Source organism: Ascidia mentula, chromosome 6 (assembly GCF_947561715.1).
Source record: "Ascidia mentula chromosome 6, kaAscMent1.1, whole genome shotgun sequence".
Taxonomy (NCBI): Eukaryota; Metazoa; Chordata; class Ascidiacea; order Phlebobranchia; family Ascidiidae; genus Ascidia; species Ascidia mentula.
Genome location: NC_138571.1, coordinates 6,312,558 through 6,331,110, shown reverse-complemented (window position 1 = coordinate 6,331,110; position 18,553 = coordinate 6,312,558). Strand labels below are relative to the sequence as shown.

The window sequence follows — 18,553 nt, the reverse complement described above, 5'->3', positions numbered from 1 at the left end:
TCTTGTCGCCGGTATTTGTCCTTTCCTTTAATATGTCACGGTTGATTGATTTTGCGCTTCGTGAAAAAAGGGGAACTTTGTCATGTGGAACGTAAATCGTTTGTACATGACTCGGTCAGGGACTTTTGTTAGTGTTGCGACAAAACCGATTTTTCAAACTAACACATGCTGCATTGTTTACATTTAGATTTATTCTGTTTTTGACGTTTAAACAATGTTCAATGTTTATGCAAGATTAACTTAATACAGGTCGTGATGAGTTTCCCAAATCTGTTACGTCAAACACGCTGCAATAATGTCGGTTGTTACAAAATTGTACAAAACAATACAGTTCAGCAGCTTGGCAGCAAAACCTACCCAATTCCAGATAACATGAAATACAGACAAAACTTGTATTTGATACAGTTTAAATTTAGGTGGATTCTGGCTAAGTTAAGTAACCAGTGTGTACACTTACATTAAGAAAGAGTAAATGTTATGCATAAATACGCTGGTTAACAGCTGTTGAAAACCATCTGCAGCACCACAATGCCACAAGAAGCAATTCGATAGATTGAGGTATAAAAATTTAATTCGCCGTCATATGTAACTTCAAACTTGGCACTGGGAAAATGGCGTGTGGTATACATATCGTAAACGTGAACTGTTAGAGGCATTCACTGTGTTTTTAACCACATTTACGTGTCATTTTTAAGTACATCTTTTTAAATACTGGATATTGAATGATCTTGTTTCGGAGTTGGTTCGTATGTAAACTTTATATCCGTTCCAGACAGTTTGTCGCTGAAAACTTTGTCCATCTTTTCAGATTGCGAAACCGTAAAGTAATTTTTCCATCCGCCGACTCCACCTAAAATAACATGTAACAATTCCAATTAAAAGGCATGGTTTTGTGATATTTATCGTACGACTTTTGCCGACAAACAAGACAGAAATAACCAACATGAAACTACTACCTGCATTTGTTGACACATAAGCCAAAATGCTATGGGGTCAAATCTATTTTTCGTCTATCTGTAGCAATTTATCAGTATAAATAATTTCAAGTAAGACTGATTATAAGTCACTAATGGAACCGAAAAATGTATATTAAATTCTTAAACCCTGTCGTGCTTTGCAGAAATCCGTTCAGTGTTTCCCGACATTTTATTTGCTTCGACTTGTTTTACTCAATAATATGGTCTAGTTAGATGTGATGAACGGGGTACTGTGAAAATCAAGCTCGGATTTCCCCGAAATTCTGATCCAGTTCTTGACTTTGATCCAGAACTCTGTGAAAATCTCGACAAAACCCTACATTGTGAGATTCGCGACGCTGTTACAATTCACCAAACTGTTGGTGAAGTGGTGAGAATTGTGCAGTGTATTTTTGTGATTTCAAATTTTTAGTTTCGAATTGTTTTCCACACAGATATTCGACGTCCGTCTTCCGAAATCAGGTGACTTCATTCTCACGTTGTATTATATTGCCAAACGCTGACAAAACTTATCAAACAAACATGATTCAAAATTGTATTTGAGGTGGTGAGAGAATATATGGTGAATTTCAACGTTCATTTTCACCCAACACATATCAGGCTGCAGTTCATCGAATGTTATTTTTTTGAAAACAACTTAAAGTATACGTACATTCTTTTCTGCGCAAACAGTAACGGGTTGTCAGTACAAACTGGCTATATGTGACATCGGCTTTGCTGATGAGTAACCAACCAAGTAGACGGCACAATGCAGATCGTCATAATAGGTCAATTGTTCATGATATTATGTGGTTCACACTTTTACAAGGCTTTTCTTTGATCACGCAACATGACTGTGTAAGCTCGTCGGTTTTTATGTTTTTTTTTCGTCATGTTTGCAGCAAATTCTCTTTGATGATTACAGGTTATATGCGGTCACTTCCGGATAATGTGTGCAAAAATGATACGGCCACTCATGTCGCGCCGGTTATTACAACAAAAAACAAATTACCATCACATAATTATGTTGCAAAAGTATGAAATATGATGATAATAAATCATAAAAATCTACGGTGGCTGCAAGAAAACGATTAAGTTCTCCATCATAAACAGCTATTCTGATGCACAATCTGACTTGCGTCTGGTCATCAGAAATAGTTCATGGGGATAATAGATAACCTGCGAAAGTCCTGCAAAAGAACATTGTAATCACATCACAAATCATATTTTACTGATAATTCACATACCGTACAAGCTTATTGCAAGACACAGCACAGTTATTTGGAGATAGATCTTTGCATAAACGCACAGTGAAGTACTGATCGCAAACTGGACAAGGAGGCCAATATTGGTGATCACATTCCACAGGTTGTACGCCAACTTTCTTTCTTCAGGAAAATATTCCCCATACATTGCTGCAGTTCGAATCAAGTTTAGATATTCCCTATATGATATACGTGCTACATACAACACTCTTACCTGTATTTAAAGTTTGCCAAACACCGTCAGAACAACCCAAAAAAATGAAAATAAGATAAACAAACCACAAGTTTCCCCCGTTAGGTTTCCACAAAAGGCTGAATGTGTAAATGGAAAGGTCCAATACAAAAGCAAAGAGAAAAGGAAAATTTCTTCCCATTTTTCCAGCAACTTTCCCGGCGAGGAGGGAAAACACCGAATCCGCGAACGCGTACAACATGATGCAGACGCCAACCTGTCGTTGCATAAACGCTGTTTAAACAAGTTTGTGGGCACAAAGTACATACAGCATATACCTTATCAACGCCAAGCATGCAAGATGCATAAGCCCTAGTAAGCTCGCCATAGCTGTAGCTCATAGTCATACCATTATATATTGGAAGTAAAACTATCAGCAGATGTTTCGGTTTAATAAAAGTCTTCGTTCCTGCCTTCAGCGTCTCTGTAAAAACTGTTGCCAATGGCAACTTTATAGGAGTTTTTTAATGAATATAATAAACTTAATGCACCTATTTCATACCTTTTTTTCTACCTCGCCGCCGGAAACTTGTTCAATGTTGTTTATTATAGGTGCAGTTTTTGACATTAGATCCTCCGTTTCGGCATTTTCGGGATGAAGTTGGTTATCTGGTAATTGATTGGTTCTGATAGCTGTCTCTTCAGCCACTGTTTCAACATGATTTGTAACCGGTAGCTCCCAAGTGATATCATTTGGCAAACCAACAGCATGAAATAATATAGCACATATTAACAGGAAACTGTATAGGCCGATTAAGGCATATCTTGTTGATGTATACACAGGCTTGTATTGTGCGATATTGGCCTGGGTTATGTTGGGAATTTGGCAGTCGCCAGCCCCACAGAAAGTGTAATTTGACAATCGCGCTTCGGTGTCAGTTGTATTTTGACCTCCAGACAAGGACCTATCGATAAATAAGACGGCAAAACTCAATCCATTTCCAATGACCTGTGAATATACGTTACACATGTAACATTAGCGTTCGAGTCTGTATGTGCTGCTGGGTCATACCGCAGCACCCTGAAGAACTCCGAAATAGTAGCCTGTGTAATACCGGATGAGTTTTGCCTTGTTGGCGGAATCTTCTCTTGCCCGAATTTCAGCGAAATAAGTTGTTATAATCGGCGTAGCGGTCCATGCTAGGGCTTCACTTACGCCCAAAAATATTCCCGCTGGCAGCAAAGTGTAATAAGCTGTCGTAAACGCACAAAAGTCAACAAGAATCATTCTATCTACAACAACCATCGTAGGCTACATACGTACAGGCGTAGCAATTTCCGGCTACAAACAGCAGGTAACAAACTTCAGCGATAAGCAACAGCTTCTTGCAACCGACCAAGTACCCAATTACAGGGGTACAAGGTGCTACGAATAAAGATGTAACGTATGCCAGGGCAAGTGACCATGTTCCTGTAAAGAAGCTTAAATAACATCTCCTTTCTACTGAAGTAAACACAGGACTTACCAAGACCTTGGTCCACGTTTAGACTAGAAGCAAGTGCGTAGACCCCTCCTACTGAGCAATAGCAAACCAGTATGCCTACGAGAAACAGGCAAAATTTAACGTGTAATGCCATGCTGTTATCTACTTGTAGCCCCAAGCAAACTTCTGCGCCTCTGTCGTAATGAGCAGAACAGTTGCCAGCGGCGCGTTAACACAAAACACACAATAACGGAATGTCAACATAAGTGGCTTAAAGACTAACGGCGCTGTTTACTGTTATTTATACAAAACGGTTAAAATTGAATAAAACATTCGCTCTTGTCGCCGGTATTTGTCCTTTCCTTTAATATGTCACGGTTGATTGATTTTGCGCTTCGTGAAAAAAGGGGAACTTTGTCATGTGGAACGTAAATCGTTTGTACATGACTCGGTCAGGGACTTTTGTTAGTGTTGCGACAAAACCGATTTTTCAAACTGCCACCTGCTGCATGGTTTACATTTAGATTTATTCCGTGTTTCACGTTCAAACAATATTCAATGTTTATGCAAGATTAACCTAATACATGTCGTGACGAGTTTCCCAAATTGACTGTTACGTCATACACGCTGCAATAATGTCGATTGTTACAAGCAGCTTGGCAGCAAAACCTACACAATTCCAGATAACATGAAATAAAGACAAAATGGCACAAGAAGTTCAAATTTAGGTAGATTCTGGCTAAGCTAAGTACTCAGTGTGTACACTTACATTAAGAAAGAGTAAATGTTATGCATAAATACGCTGGTTAACAGCTGTTAAAAACCATCTGCAGAACCGCAATGCCGCAAGAAGCAATTCGATCTAGGTGTAATTTACCAATTCTAATCGCTGATGCATCAAAGAAAATGCAATCAACAAAAACCCCGCGGATATAAAAATTTAATTCGCCGTCATATGTAACTTTAAACTTGGCACTGGAATTTTTTTTGATGGCGTGTGGTATACATATCGTAAACGTGAACTGTTAGAGGCATTCACTGTGTTTTTCACCACGTTTACGTGTCATTTTTAAGTACATCTTTTTAAATACTGGATATTGAATGATCTTGTTTCGGAGTTGGTTCGTATGTAAACTTTATATCCGTTCCAGACAGTTTGTCGCTGAAAACTTTGTCCATCTTTTCAGATTGCGAAACCGTAAAGTAATTTTTCCATCCGCCGATTCCACCTAAAATAACATGTAACAATTCTAATTGAAAGGCATGATTTTGTGATATTTATCGTACGACTTTTGTCGACGAACAAGGCAGGGATAACCAACATGAAACTACTACCTGCATTTGTGGACACATAAGCCAACATGCTATGGGGTCAAATCTATTTTTGTTCTATCTGTAGCAATTTATCAGTAGAAATAATGTCATATTTTGCAACACTTAGATCAGGCGTCGGGAACCATTTTGGCTTAAGGGAGCCATAAAAGCTACATATTTTTATTTGTATTTCTGTGAGAGCCATATAATATTTTTAACACTTGGCAATTAAGTTCAAGCGACCGAAATTACGCCTGGCATTTAGTAGCACTATTGTTACGCTAGAGAAAAAGTTTTATTCGTAACAATCGTGCTCACAAATGGCAAGTTAGTTTCTGCAAGCCAGATGCTGTCATCAAAAGAGACACATCTGGCTCGCGAGCCATAGGTTCCGACCTCTGACTGAAAGCTTAAACTATGAAATGAACAGAACACGTGTTTTCGCTGTTAAACGACAACTTGGTACCACAGCTAAAAGATAAAATTGTTCAAAAATGATGAGAGTTGTAAAATACTTAGGAGCCTTCACTGTTTGTTACTACAGGTACATGGGCTAAACCCAATCACGATAAAAGAGCGCAAAACAATTGCTCGCAGTAAAGATATCTGACCTTTTCGTATCATTTCCATTTTTTGCTCCTGCTGAGATAGAAAGTCTTTCTTTTCGAATAAAGCCTTTTTCATGCTGGGAAACATGCATTTTTCAGCAACTTGTAGAATCTCCTCATCCCCCGCATCTCTTCCAATAAAGCTGGCGATTTTTTTAACCCCTCCAATGAGATCCTTCGCACAACATAGCAAATTTGCTCTTAAACATGGAATGTCGACTTTCTTACATCAAAGACAACTAAGCATAAATACAAAACACATGCGGTACAAAACACAATAATACATACATTGGTCAGATTTTCGTATGACAATGGCAACACTTTGGGGTGAGTCCAGTACTTGTACCAGGTGAGGAGAAAATCGGGATGAAATTCTCCTTGTTTCATGTTGGAACACGTTTCCCCTTCACAGAAATGTATGAGAATAATAAATTATTATTTTGTTTCAAGCACTTCCGAGAGAGTGATTAAATTGATGATAAAAATGATCAACAGCATTCGCTTGTTTTGGAAATATATGTTTTTCTGCCTCGGGGTATCGTCCGTTTCTCATTCAAAAAAAATTAGCTGTAATGCATTCTTCAGAAAAAATATCAGACTAAACCTGATTAAAATCAAATGCTTTGTGAAATGTTTTGCTTAGGTCAGTTTTGAATAGGTCCAATTTAAATTATCAAATTATAAAAAGCCAAGAATTTAAAACAACGTTAAATTTTTAACGTTAAAAAGATTTTTTGTGGATTCTAAACAACACAAAGCGTTTAGGTCGTAACCCGAACGAAATAAAGATTGAAATTATGACATTTAATTACGGCTTCATCGGAAGCACCTTCTGCAACAATGTTTTCATGGAAAAATTGTAACCCAATGGAAATGTGGATATATTGTTTCCGGAGTTGTTTTCCGCATTTTCCGGTTCAGCAATATTAAAACTAAAAGTACAATGAATGCTTTCACTGCTAACCTGACATGAATTTTTCGAGCCACGGAGACCAATCACGTGGCAGGCGGTCGTTTCCTGCATATGGAAAGTGTTGGCTGAAATGGTACCACGATACGGCCTGGTCTTTTGGGTTTCGGTATATGTTAATAATCTAAAAATGAGTGACACATAAAGCACAAGAAGTATTATAGTCATGTTAGGTGAAGTCACATTCCACTGTTCCAATTTAACTTGTTTAACAAAGCCCCATTTTATGTAATAATAAATAATGCAAAAACTTTAAAAAAACAAACAAGTTTTGACGTAACCGGTATGTGACGGCCAATAAACTGCACTTGACTTGAGATGCGCATATATTTACTGAATAAATCGTTGTGATGTGCTCACCCTAATGTCCTTTTGAAACCACTCTTCTAATGGAAGTAGATTTGTAGGTAAATGCGTTATGAAAATCCTTCTCGGTAAAGGAATCTTGTCAGCTAGCCTTAAACTGCAAACTAAGTGCAATTGCAAATTATGTAAGTTTCCGTTGGTGCAAAAAATTCGGAGTTAATTAATTTGAACAAGATAGCAAAAGCAAGTATGCTAAACACAGAGCAGACGTGTCGAAAGCGCAGTGTTCATCAACTCATTACGTCTAGCTGCAACTCATTAATTACAACTGAATTCTCCCGGTTTGGCACTCTTTTGTAGACATAAGACAGATACAGCACATTTCATTATTAATTACAATTAGCACTGATGCTAAACACAGCGTGTTTTTCGAAACGTCTGCTCTGTCCAGCATACAAGCTTTGGCTTTCTTGTTCAAAATACATTCTTCTATCAACATTCATGCTACTAATTTTTAGACATGACAGCAAAAATTGACTGAAACAAATGCGGAAAAAATTTAGCAACACCTATTGTTTACCGACCTGGCCCAGATTCAATGTAAAGCAAGGGCAATAATATAGAGTCGCTCAATTCGTTAAGCTTGTCATCGTTTCCGTATAGGAGTTGTCGAACGCACTCCTTGGCCAAGTGTGTCCCTGTTTTAAATTTGAACAAAATAACTTATTTTAGCCAGGCAAATGGAGCATTCAGATAACGCGTTTCTACTCCTGGCAGTGATGTTGTGTATGAATGGTAAATATGTACTTGTTATTATAATTAAATATCTTTCAATAATTAGTGTAAAAATGTGGTCACATTTCTTACCGGATCTTGGATAACTTGCAATAATGACATCTCCATCCCTTACTTTCCATTCGGTGCATGCGTACTTGATCGTTTCCGCCCTAAAAACTATTGCAAAGCGATGCCCCTTCCACTCAGTCACCTCTCCCGTGCCGATGTTAGAAATGAACTGCATGAGTGCGTTTATGTCGTCACTGCATTCTTTTGGCAAAATCTCGAAAAGCTTCTCCATCTTGTTAGCTGAAGAGCTACAAAAGGTGTAATACCTACAAACTGTATGCAAGCAAAGACAATTAAAGCTGTTGATATATAAACTATTTCGTACTTGCAAATCCTTTTAAGTTATTTCACACAGTATTGCTGACATTGCAATGCCATGGGTAACAAAAATATTTTTGAGTTCTATGCGAATCAATCCTTCCTACGCAGACCGAACACTTCAAGCTGCAACGTTTTGGACAACAATTGACCAAATCGTTCGCTGGCTTGGGTCAAAGAAATGCACCGTGACAACCGCCAGATTGAAAGCACAGCGTTATTCGCTTTTTTCTGTGACGTTTCGAGTTAGTTGGCTGGTGGGCGCCCTTTGGGCATATGCGCTCTGGCTACAACGTGCCAAAACGACCCAGATTTAACTCGCCTGCAGCCCAGCGACTAGTTGTTAGCGGGTTTGTCAACATATATGAGTACGGATTTGTGAAACGTTTACGTTTGTCATACCAAGGTCAAGTGATTAAACCAACGAACCAATCCGTATAACAACTGAATTCGCTACAGTTTAGTTGACAAAGTTTGACACGTTATTGTTTATCACAACCGATAAATAACACTGTAACTGCAATACAAACATTCGAGAAAAAAATATCGCCAAACAAAAATCGCATATCTAAACATTTCGGTGTAGCAACATGTATCGAATTGTTGGCGCATTTGAGGTGAAAACATTTTGTTTACAAGCAGGCAACGAACACACAAACGTATACACAACCATGAGTGCAGCAGATTCATTTGTTTAACGGACCATGGTACGATATGACTGCAGTCATGGTTTCACTTTCTGTTCTTTTTGAAGGATCTACGTGCCGAGCGAGTTTTAGTCGTGTTGTATTAATTAAATTTATTTTTTGACAAAGGTAAAAAAACAGAGTAAATGTGTGAAAGTGACAGGTATGCATTCGTTCTTTGTTTGTAGTTCGCTGGTCCGAAAGGATAACACAGAGAGAGTTGTTATATTTATAACAGGGTGCGACAAAAGAAATCACCAAGCCGGATGTCAGAGCACTAGGGCCCATGTCTGTTAAGAGGGCCCATCACCAGCAAATGGGGGCCCATGAAATATGGAATTTCTGCTGTAAAATGCTGGGTTTCACCGACGATGTCAAAGCGATCTAAATTACTAAAGGTCCTCGCACCGGTACATTTTTGCTCTCGAGGGCTCTGGTCACAATATGCACAGTAACTTGCTTTTATTGAGTCAGCAACCAAGACTTGTTAAGAGATACCTGGGTGATACCAGAATGTGTTAATAATCTTACTTTTCTCCATGATCATTGCAGCAAATAAAAAAAAGGCATTTAGAAGCACAATTCTCAAGTAGAAGCGGAAGATTGAAATAAGCCCACAATGGTAATCAGTATTTGTCACTCAAGCAGGTTTTAAGTCAAGCGGGAAACTGCTGTAAATTGATAAATATGCCACTAGGTGGCACCGGTTTGTCATGTCATGTGTTGTTTATTGTTTTATTGTTCAAGACTTTGTCATCGTGTTGTTTTGATTGTTGTGTGGTGATGTAGGCTACCTTGATAAAATATTGGACATTCATGATGTTTTTTATCTAATTCGTAATCGTGCATACGTTCGTTTTAATTATAGTTGTATGTACGATCCCGCGCTAGACACGACACCTCGTAATTATCTTGTCAGTAAATGAGCTGAGCTTTAAGATTTTGATAACAGGGCATAAAACCAAAAAATAGGCAATGGCTCGCTGTCGTTTGTACTTAACGGTCTTTGCAGTTTGCCTTTATATTTCAATGTTGGAAGCAAGAAAGGCTGAACCAGCAAAAACATATGTCGTAGACCTGGATCTTCCTCCAATGCAAAGGTTCATATAATTGTCACAAATATATCAAGACAAAAAAAAGACCACGTGCAAAATTAATTATTTTTTTTGCTGACTTGAAACAAATAGCAGGTTTTGCTTGTTTAAACATTTATTTTTTAGGTGGGGAAAAGTTGTGCAATCTGTGGATGTCAGCTACATAAAACAAGGAATCAACCAACTTTTAAAGTTAGTAACATAAACACCTTTGACCACTTCAGTGTTTCGAAGTAAACATAAGCATGGCTTCACTGATCACTTATTATTAACATACTTTACACTCATGGTTTGACGTGTGATAGAAAAAGGGGGACATATTAAAACTATGAGCTATGACAGTAAGTTTATGAAAATATTTGTTCACTAGGAGGCTAATGAATTTTAAATTTTGTGTTGCCTTTTGGTGATGTTGGTTTGCATTTAATTTCATCTTAGCTGGGTTGTAAAATATAATAATAGTATTTAAATCTTGTAAAACATGTATTTTTCTTAATTTTTTTAGAAATGCGCTGACCAATGAAAACCTTGTCAAGCTTGCTGAAGTCATAGCTGGTGATCTGGAGCATTTCATTCCTCAACCATTTGCGGATGAAATCCGTGGCATAAGCAAACTTACTGGCATTCCTCTTGGTGATATTGCCATCATAAATGTTATCTATGATGTTTCAGCATTTGGATCTTCAAGTAACAAGTAAACACTGTGGAATCATACACTTAATTGGTAGATGCTTATAGCAAAAGGTTCCAACAGAGGGTATTATGACCCACTAGTGCATTATTTAGTACCCACAATGGTATATCAATCTGTGAAGTTAAACTTTTTGCTGTGGTGATGATACAAACTATCTTTCAAAGGTGTTAAGATACAAATACATAAACAAATTCTTGAAAAATGTTGATATCTTTTGTCTGCCATGTATGAGTGCATCACTGGTTTGTTGAATTGGGTATATATGTTACATGCTAATACCACTGTTTCAATCCAGCACTTTAATAGAAGTTAAGTTATGTAAATGCAAAAAAAGTAAAATAATTTGTGTGTAGAGCATGCACCAGTATTGTTACCACTGATCACAATGGAAAAGTTTATCATGGTCGAAATCTGGATTACTATCAGCCAAGCTTCTTGAAAAACTTAACCATACAAGTAGACTTTCATCGCAATGGCAAGGTATTGTACTAATTTGTATTAGTGTGCATAGTTTTACAACTTACATTATTATTTTTTATTCTTTGTATTTTGTGGGTAACGAAACAAGGCAAAATGATATGTTTAGCCTCTTCAGCATTTTACTCTCAAAAACATTTGTAGCCCCTGTATATGGCCACAACGTACATTGGATATGTTGGAGTCATCACTGGATGTCGACATGGAGCATTTTCGATCAGTGGAGATGAAAGGGATATTGGGGAATGGTGGAAAAATCTCCTCGCACTTGCAGAAGGATCGCAACTTACATTCTTCCACGAACGTAGGGTATGTTAAAAATATATGTGATTGTATATATATGCATAATCGCCTGTTGATCTATGGGTAACGGAAACTGGGTAATGCAGAAACTCTGTAACAGATTAGCAGAAATAGGTAGTGACAATTTTATTTTAACTATTCTTGTCACAAATAACATCTTTTTTTTTAATATTAAGATTTAATACATATTTGCAACAATTTGTGACAGATTCTTGAAAATTCCAAAACGTATAAAGAAGCCTTAATGGAGGCTGTTCAGAAGCCAACAATTGCTCCAGTTTATTACATAATTGGTGGCATAAAACCCAAGGAAGGTGCCATCGTTGTTAGAAATGCTCATTCATTGGCAAATGTTTCAATGCTTGGAATGGACCAGACTCATCCGTGAGTTAACCCAGAAGTTTTACTTAATATACTTGCTTGCCTATACCCAAGGAAATAGCAATCTTTGTTCAAATTTCTCTACATGCTTAAAAACAGTTATTTTTTTGTTGATTTTATAATGAAGTTTGTTGCTGCAAAACAACACACTGCTGGGGTTGTTTTGCAGCTTCATTGAAGTTTGTTAATTATTGCAAATGCAGATATGTGCAATAATTTTTATCGCAACCAATGTATATTGACATAACCGTGTGCAATCACAAAGTTTGCTGCAAAGCTGTCATGTGACTTTTGCATTGTACTGCCACAGAAAATAACCTTTAAACTCACTTCTCATTTGCCCACATGATTAATATTGGCACTTTGACAATAAGTATGGATTTACTAATATGCATGATGCAGTACCATGCTCTGTATTATTTACTATTTTAAGTATTCTTTACATGACACAAAAAACTCTAAAACATTATATAAAATTTGAACTGCAACTACTAATTTTGCCAAAGTTTGTTGTTACTACCTAGATGTTTTACCGATACCATTAAAAACAGGTGGTATTTGGTGGAAACAAATTATGACCCATGGAATGCACCTCCAGCATCAGATGATAGAAGAGATGCAGCAATCCATGCAATGAACAGGGTTGGACATGACGCAATGAATGGGGATACGTTATACAAGGTGATTATGATCTACTTTAATGCAATATATGATTTCATTTAGTGTGAGGCATGCAAAGCAATGTTCGCCCACACCAATTTACTGAATTCAGAAAGTTGTCTGACCACCCAGTCATAATTATTATTGTACAGTAGGTAAAATGTAGGCATCACTTGATAGCCTCTGGCCATAACTCAACTGGTAGAATATCAAAACAATTATCTGATATCCCATTTTTCCCCATTGCAATTTTATTTGTTTGCAGTAAGTTTTAGTTTATTAAATCAACTAGTGTTAATTCTCGAACTAATAGACATGTCTTAATTTTCCAAAAATGTGACAGACAGGAAAGACCTGATGTACAATTATAGACTATGATGCTTCCTTAATAGACTTGCTTGCAATTGGAATTTCTAAATCCAAAATCTAAACAATTCAATGTTTGCATGCCGTCCTTGAAAGTCATACATTCCTACAATATATCATTACTGTATGGAAGCAAGGTTGTGTGCAGATTTTCACAGTAACACAAGTTGCCGTTATTCACAGAACAATAATTCAAAATATTCATTGCACAGGGCTGCCAATAGTTAATTCTAGAAATAACAACAAATTTTGAAAAGAAAAGCCAAAGCTAGGATGCTGTTAATCATATTCTAAGTAAACGTTTCGAACTCATACTGGGTTCATCATCAGTACTACTATATTGAACAACAAACTTCTTAAAACGAAATTAATCAAACTTAACTTTACGATTTGTTTATTTTAAGAATATCCAACTCAAACACAATGATGACTTCTTGCCAAGAAATGTATTTATTGCATTTCAGGTATTGTCTTCACCACTTGTCTTTAATGACCAAACTACCTATACAACCATCATGAGTGCTGCTGATTCATCAGTTTATCACACTATGATCAGATGGGATTGGCCTGAACCATAATGAATGCTTCAAATATTGATATAATGAAAAGTTTTACAATTTATTGTGCGTATACTTTGTCAATTTTTTCAGTTTTTTTGACTTGCTTGGTTTTGTGGAATCTTTTTTTGTCCTTGATTTTGTTGGACATTTAAAATTAGTTGCAATAGTTATATTGTTTTTTCTATAAAGTTCAACAGCTATGTTTGGTCAATCACATGTCAAGCCACAATAAAAGTCCGGTATTCTTGCATTTTAAAAACCGCTAAATCAAATGAAAGCGTCACCTGTGAACAAAGTTATATAGAAACTTTTAGGACATGCAATTTTTACATATTTTTCCTATCAGTGTTATCACCAACCAAAGTGACCAGATAATTGTTTGTATGCTCACATTTATTTTACTATTTATTTTGTAAAAGCTGTGAAAATAAACAATGTTTTTGAAATTTATGTTAAAATCTGTATTTGTGCTGTTTTGTATGTGTGTTTGTAAATGCTTATAATTTTCAAATATCTTAAACTTTTCAATACTTGCATTTAACACTGGTTTTAAAGTTCCCCATCATAATTTGATATCTTACAGTGTGTGACATGTTTATTTTAAAATAAATGGCAATTTTGCTCTTAGGTCACAGATCTAGGTACTTTGTTGAAAAAACATGCTCAAAGTTTTAAGTTGTGCGTTGGTAGTGCTATTATGCCTGGTTACTGCGAAGTCTGTCAGTAGTCGTAAAGCTGAACCGGCGGAGTCTTATGTTGTCAACTTGGATCTGCCACCAATCCAAAGGTAATTTCGTCACAGTTTCTCACTGACATACTGTATATCCCAACGTTGCAAATTTGTCCGTAATTATATAATGTGTTTGTTAAAACCCATTCTTGTAATGTGTTTTTATTTTGTAGGTGGAAGCACGTAGTTGGATCTGTCGACCCAAACTTCATCAAGCAAGGGATTGACAAATTGCTAAGGTTTGAACACAACGTAACTTGGGCATCAGAGTTTTGAGTGACGTCATGATTCTATACAGAACAGCTTTGCCCAATGAAGCGCTCGTCAAACTCGTGGAAGCGATCGCGGCAGACATCGAGAAATACATTCCCCAGCCGTTCGCAGACGAAATTCGTGGCATTAGTGAACAGACTGGGATTCCGTTAGGAGATGTGGTTATTGCAAACATTGTCTATGACGTTTCGGCTTCTTCAACAGGTCGAGACAAGTAAGTTTAATATGGACACATAGTAATTTTTCTTCATGGAATTTCAAATGTTCCAATAAAGTTATGTAAGTCCATTGATATTATGCGTTTGTGGCGGTGAGGGGAGTTACATCATATGTTAACACAGTCCTAGGCATCAAACCACAGTGTGGGGTTAGATATGCATTAGGCATGCAATACAATCGGGGTTGCCATAACGTCTGTATTTCTAGTTCTAACCTTATGTATAACTTAGCTTCCGTACTTTTCTGCTATTTTATCCCCAAGCGTCTTTTCAGCCGTCCTTATTTTGGTTTCACGTTGACGACAGCCCTGAACTTAACATAGGCGAAGCACACAAGTTTTACGCATTTTTTCAGGGCATGTACGAGTATTGTTGCCGCCGATCGTCACGGAAAGATATTCCATGGCAGAAACCTGGACTACGCGGTGCCGAGTATCCTCAAAAATCTAACGATTCAAGTGGATTTTCACCGTGGCGGGAAAGTGTGTTATAACTTTTTTAATCTACGCAATATAGCAAACAAATTAAACCAGAAAGTTTAATGAATGTTAGTATTTTATAAATGAATAAAAGTTATGTTATTTGGTAATGACGTGTCATCACGTCTCGAAATAATTAGTTTATAATTACCAAATATATTCGCTTCAGAGGCGCAACTATCAAGCTATATCACTGCATAAAAACAAGAAAATCGTGACTACAGTTTCTATTCTAATTTTGCGCGCAGTCTCTTTTCATGGCGACAACGTACATGAGTTATATCGGGGTGATAACTGGATGCAGACACGGAGCGTTTTCCATCAGCGGGGATGAGAGAAACGCTGGTAAATGGTGGGACAACTTGTTGGCTGTTGCCGAGGGCTCTGACATCACCTTCTTCCATGAACGAACGGTGAGTGTTTCAACAAAAAAAAACATAATTTTTCACAGATGAGGTTATAGATCGTGAAAAAGCATTGGATTGTAAATCTTTTGATTCCTTGAAGAAGAAATCAAATTGACCCCTGAACAATTCGGTCAATCAAAATCCCCGCATTCATGAAATATTTTTTTGGAATTTTTAAAAAAGGATTAACCTTTCACAGTGTTTTGTGTTTTTGTACTACATGTATTTTTATGTAAAAGGGGGGTTTCTATCACAGTAAAAACACTGAACATAACAGGTTTGACTAACCTTGGAAACGCACAACATTGCGAATATATCAAGTTCTTTGTCATGACATTTTGTTAATAAAGAATACTACCCGTTGTTTACATAAAACTTACTGGAAAATGTAGATTTTGGAAAAATGTGAAACTTACAAAGAAGCGTTGATGGAAGCTGTGTTGGGATCAACCATAGCACCGGTGTATTACATAGTGGGAGGCATTAGACCACATGAGGGAGCAATCGTGGTAAGAAATGCTCACTCTCTGGCCAACGTCACAATGATGGATTCCTATACATCCCACCCGTAAGTTTTTCTGACTTAAAAGTTGGTAATTATGCCGAGATGATTTTACGGGGTTTTGACACCATGAAAATGTTCCTAAAATAATTGTGTGTGGCTAATTATGATGTAGAAACCGCTTCGTTTTCAACTGAAACGTTTAACAAACAAACAAAAAATAAACAACATCAAAAAATGGTACAAACCAAATCAATCAGAATAAGGTACATGTAGAAACGTTTCCAGAAACTATCATGCCACTATTAGTAATTAACAGTCACATTCATTTGCCCAGTACTTATATTTGTGGGTAGAAATTAACTTGTATTCGTTGTAGGTGGTATTTGGTGGAAACAAATTACGACCCATGGAATGCACCTCCAGCATCAGATGATAGAAGAGATGCAGCAATCCATGCAATGAACAGGGTTGGGCATGATGCAATGAATGGGGATATGTTATACAAGGTGATACGACTATTTATGTAAAGCTAACTTGGCAATAAAAGTGACAAAAGTGATTTTTCTAATGTTATGCTTGTGCGTGGGTCTGACTCAGGCCATCACATGATATGTGATCGTGTCACGCTATGAAAAGATTTGGCTTTATCATCAAAAGCGCTTATCACGAAATTTTCGTGTTTATTTTGTCGTGTTAAGTTTAGTTTCGAGCAAAGGTTATTAAAGTTGGTGCCTTGGCCAGTAAATGCGAATTTCCAATTTTCCTAGCGCTGCCTTAATACTCATTCAGTTTCCCGTGCCCCTTTATAATAGCGAACGCCCTAGGTGGCGCTGGAGAGTGATTGGGCGGTGTTGGGAAAAACTGCCATTTCAGCATTTATTGGTCACAGCTGTCGTACGACTTATCACGATATCTGGTTACATTGATGTTAGAGAAACTGGTGTTGTTGTATCTGCTTCGTCCATCGCAAAGATATTGTCCGCGTACAAAAATTAAAACAAAATATGCCGTAGTTTCTTGTCGCTTGAGTGAACGTTTTCAAATTACTAAGCTCTTCAGGATCGATACACCGGTACATAGAGATTTCTACGTTACTTGAGCAACTTTAAATCGTTTTCAAGCTGGTACAGAAATAGATTTCGGCTTCCCAGTAGTCCGGCCTTATATTTTACGCTTCGCATAGATGCACGTGAACCTTGAAGACTTTTCTGCACCAGTGCAAGATAACAATGTTGGCACCTGATCAAAAATTTCGCCACAATCGTTGCAAACGACAAAATGGGTCTGATGTACTATTTGGAACCTCGGTGAAAAATTGGGTAGTTTTCTTGTTTTCGTATTCGCTTAGTTTGGACGTTTGTCGTGATATATATATGTTTCGCCTATATTTACAGGCATTAACAACGTCAAACAAATGACTTAGGATTACTTGCGGGAAATGTTATAAAATCTGTTACTGAGTCTTAGTATACAACTTTTTGTATGTAGATATTCACTGTACAGTCTATTATTTTTAAACGGTAATATTTGGTAACTTGCCACTATAAAAGAAGCAAAACTATGACAAACACATAAATTAATGAGTAACAATTTGTGCTACACCAGCGAAAACATTACAATGTCTAGCGTTATCTGACTCTCCTATAAGTCGATTTTGTTGAACATAGGGTGATACTTGTGTCGTATTGCTCAAAACTTGTTTTTTGTGAGTTTACGATATTTTTGTCAACAGGTAAACGATTGATGCCAAAACAATAACAATGCCACCTTCCAAAAGTGGGTGGATAAACTTGTAGCTAGATTGTAAACGCATTTGAAGTAAAAAAAATACGTTGTTTACAATGCAGGTGTTGTCTGTACCTCTCGTGTTTAACGAACATACAACTTACACGACCATCATGAGTGCAGCAGATTCGTCCGTTTACCAGACCATGATACGTTGGGATTGGACAGGAAATTAAACACGGCAAGCAAATTGTCGTTAATTTGAAGCAATTGTTGGTATTTTTTACGAGACTGCTCTTTTAATTTAATCTTCCGTGTGTCCGTGCTTTTAAATTCCTTCGCAATGGTATATGCAACGTTTATTTTAACTTTTTACTAATTTTCACATTTGCCTTTTTAATTCTTCTTCTATACAAGTTTTTTTTTCTTCACTTTCTACTTCCTGTTCAGCTTTTATGGATATCCATGGTTTTAGCAATGTTAAGTACCCAAGGTGTATTGGAATTATTTAACTTACGAAGGACGGAACAAACGTAGAAGTGACAAACCTTTAAAACGGAGCAGGGTGAAATTTGTACTGATTTCTTCTCGCAAATTTGTACTGATTTTCTACTGATTTCTTTCTCAATGTGTGCCGATTTGATCCATTTCTATATGCAATTTCTGTCGCTGTTACATGCAATTTTTAACATGGTCCTGCATGTAATTTTCAGGTTGTTTTGTAACGTTACTGTAATTTGTGCTACCTCCTTGAAA

The 18,553-nt window shown here is 37.0% G+C and overlaps 5 protein-coding genes across 7 annotated transcripts in view; 3 read left to right on the top strand and 2 right to left on the bottom strand.

Moving 5' to 3' along the window:
* LOC145907034 (uncharacterized) overlaps window positions 1–18,553 on the top strand; it is a 55,612-nt gene that overhangs the window by 10,164 nt on the left and 26,895 nt on the right. The gene's annotated exons all lie outside the window — the stretch shown is intronic.
* Window positions 271–8,189, bottom strand: LOC145906172 (cytosolic sulfotransferase 3-like). 3 transcript variants are annotated; one of them, XR_014402802.1, is made up of 8 exons: window positions 7,943–8,189; window positions 7,660–7,773; window positions 7,130–7,239; window positions 6,764–6,893; window positions 6,088–6,203; window positions 5,803–5,974; window positions 4,547–5,106; window positions 271–353 (listed from the first exon to the last, which is right to left on the bottom strand). XR_014402802.1 is itself a non-coding variant. In XM_082993589.1 (7 exons), the coding sequence occupies exons 1-7, from the start codon at window positions 8,151–8,153 to the stop codon at window positions 705–707; spliced, it is 999 nt and encodes a 332-aa protein (XP_082849715.1). In that variant the 5' UTR covers window positions 8,154–8,189; the 3' UTR covers window positions 618–704. The 3 variants fall into 3 exon arrangements, 2 of the variants coding, with proteins under 2 accessions (XP_082849715.1, XP_082849714.1); XM_082993589.1 differs by lacking the exons at window positions 271–353; window positions 4,547–5,106 and adding an exon at window positions 618–850; XM_082993588.1 differs by lacking the exon at window positions 271–353 and having other exon boundaries at window positions 4,394–5,106.
* LOC145906157 (protein unc-93 homolog A-like) lies at window positions 1,525–4,186 on the bottom strand. The gene is made up of 8 exons (XM_082993568.1): window positions 3,920–4,186; window positions 3,718–3,864; window positions 3,466–3,647; window positions 2,956–3,402; window positions 2,732–2,902; window positions 2,436–2,670; window positions 2,204–2,371; window positions 1,525–2,146 (listed from the first exon to the last, which is right to left on the bottom strand). The coding sequence occupies exons 1-8, from the start codon at window positions 4,029–4,031 to the stop codon at window positions 2,070–2,072; spliced, it is 1,539 nt and encodes a 512-aa protein (XP_082849694.1). The 5' UTR covers window positions 4,032–4,186; the 3' UTR covers window positions 1,525–2,069.
* LOC145906169 (N-acylethanolamine-hydrolyzing acid amidase-like) lies at window positions 9,697–14,088 on the top strand. The gene is made up of 8 exons (XM_082993584.1): window positions 9,697–10,025; window positions 10,146–10,211; window positions 10,525–10,713; window positions 11,067–11,193; window positions 11,335–11,499; window positions 11,702–11,877; window positions 12,426–12,555; window positions 13,365–14,088. Exons 1-8 carry the CDS (start codon window positions 9,901–9,903, stop codon window positions 13,476–13,478), a joined length of 1,092 nt encoding a protein of 363 aa, XP_082849710.1. The 5' UTR covers window positions 9,697–9,900; the 3' UTR covers window positions 13,479–14,088.
* On the top strand, window positions 14,093–18,541 carry LOC145906168 (N-acylethanolamine-hydrolyzing acid amidase-like). Its single transcript, XM_082993583.1, has 8 exons — window positions 14,093–14,247; window positions 14,364–14,429; window positions 14,489–14,677; window positions 15,037–15,163; window positions 15,409–15,573; window positions 15,960–16,135; window positions 16,449–16,578; window positions 17,920–18,541. Exons 1-8 carry the CDS (start codon window positions 14,120–14,122, stop codon window positions 18,031–18,033), a joined length of 1,095 nt encoding a protein of 364 aa, XP_082849709.1. The 5' UTR covers window positions 14,093–14,119; the 3' UTR covers window positions 18,034–18,541.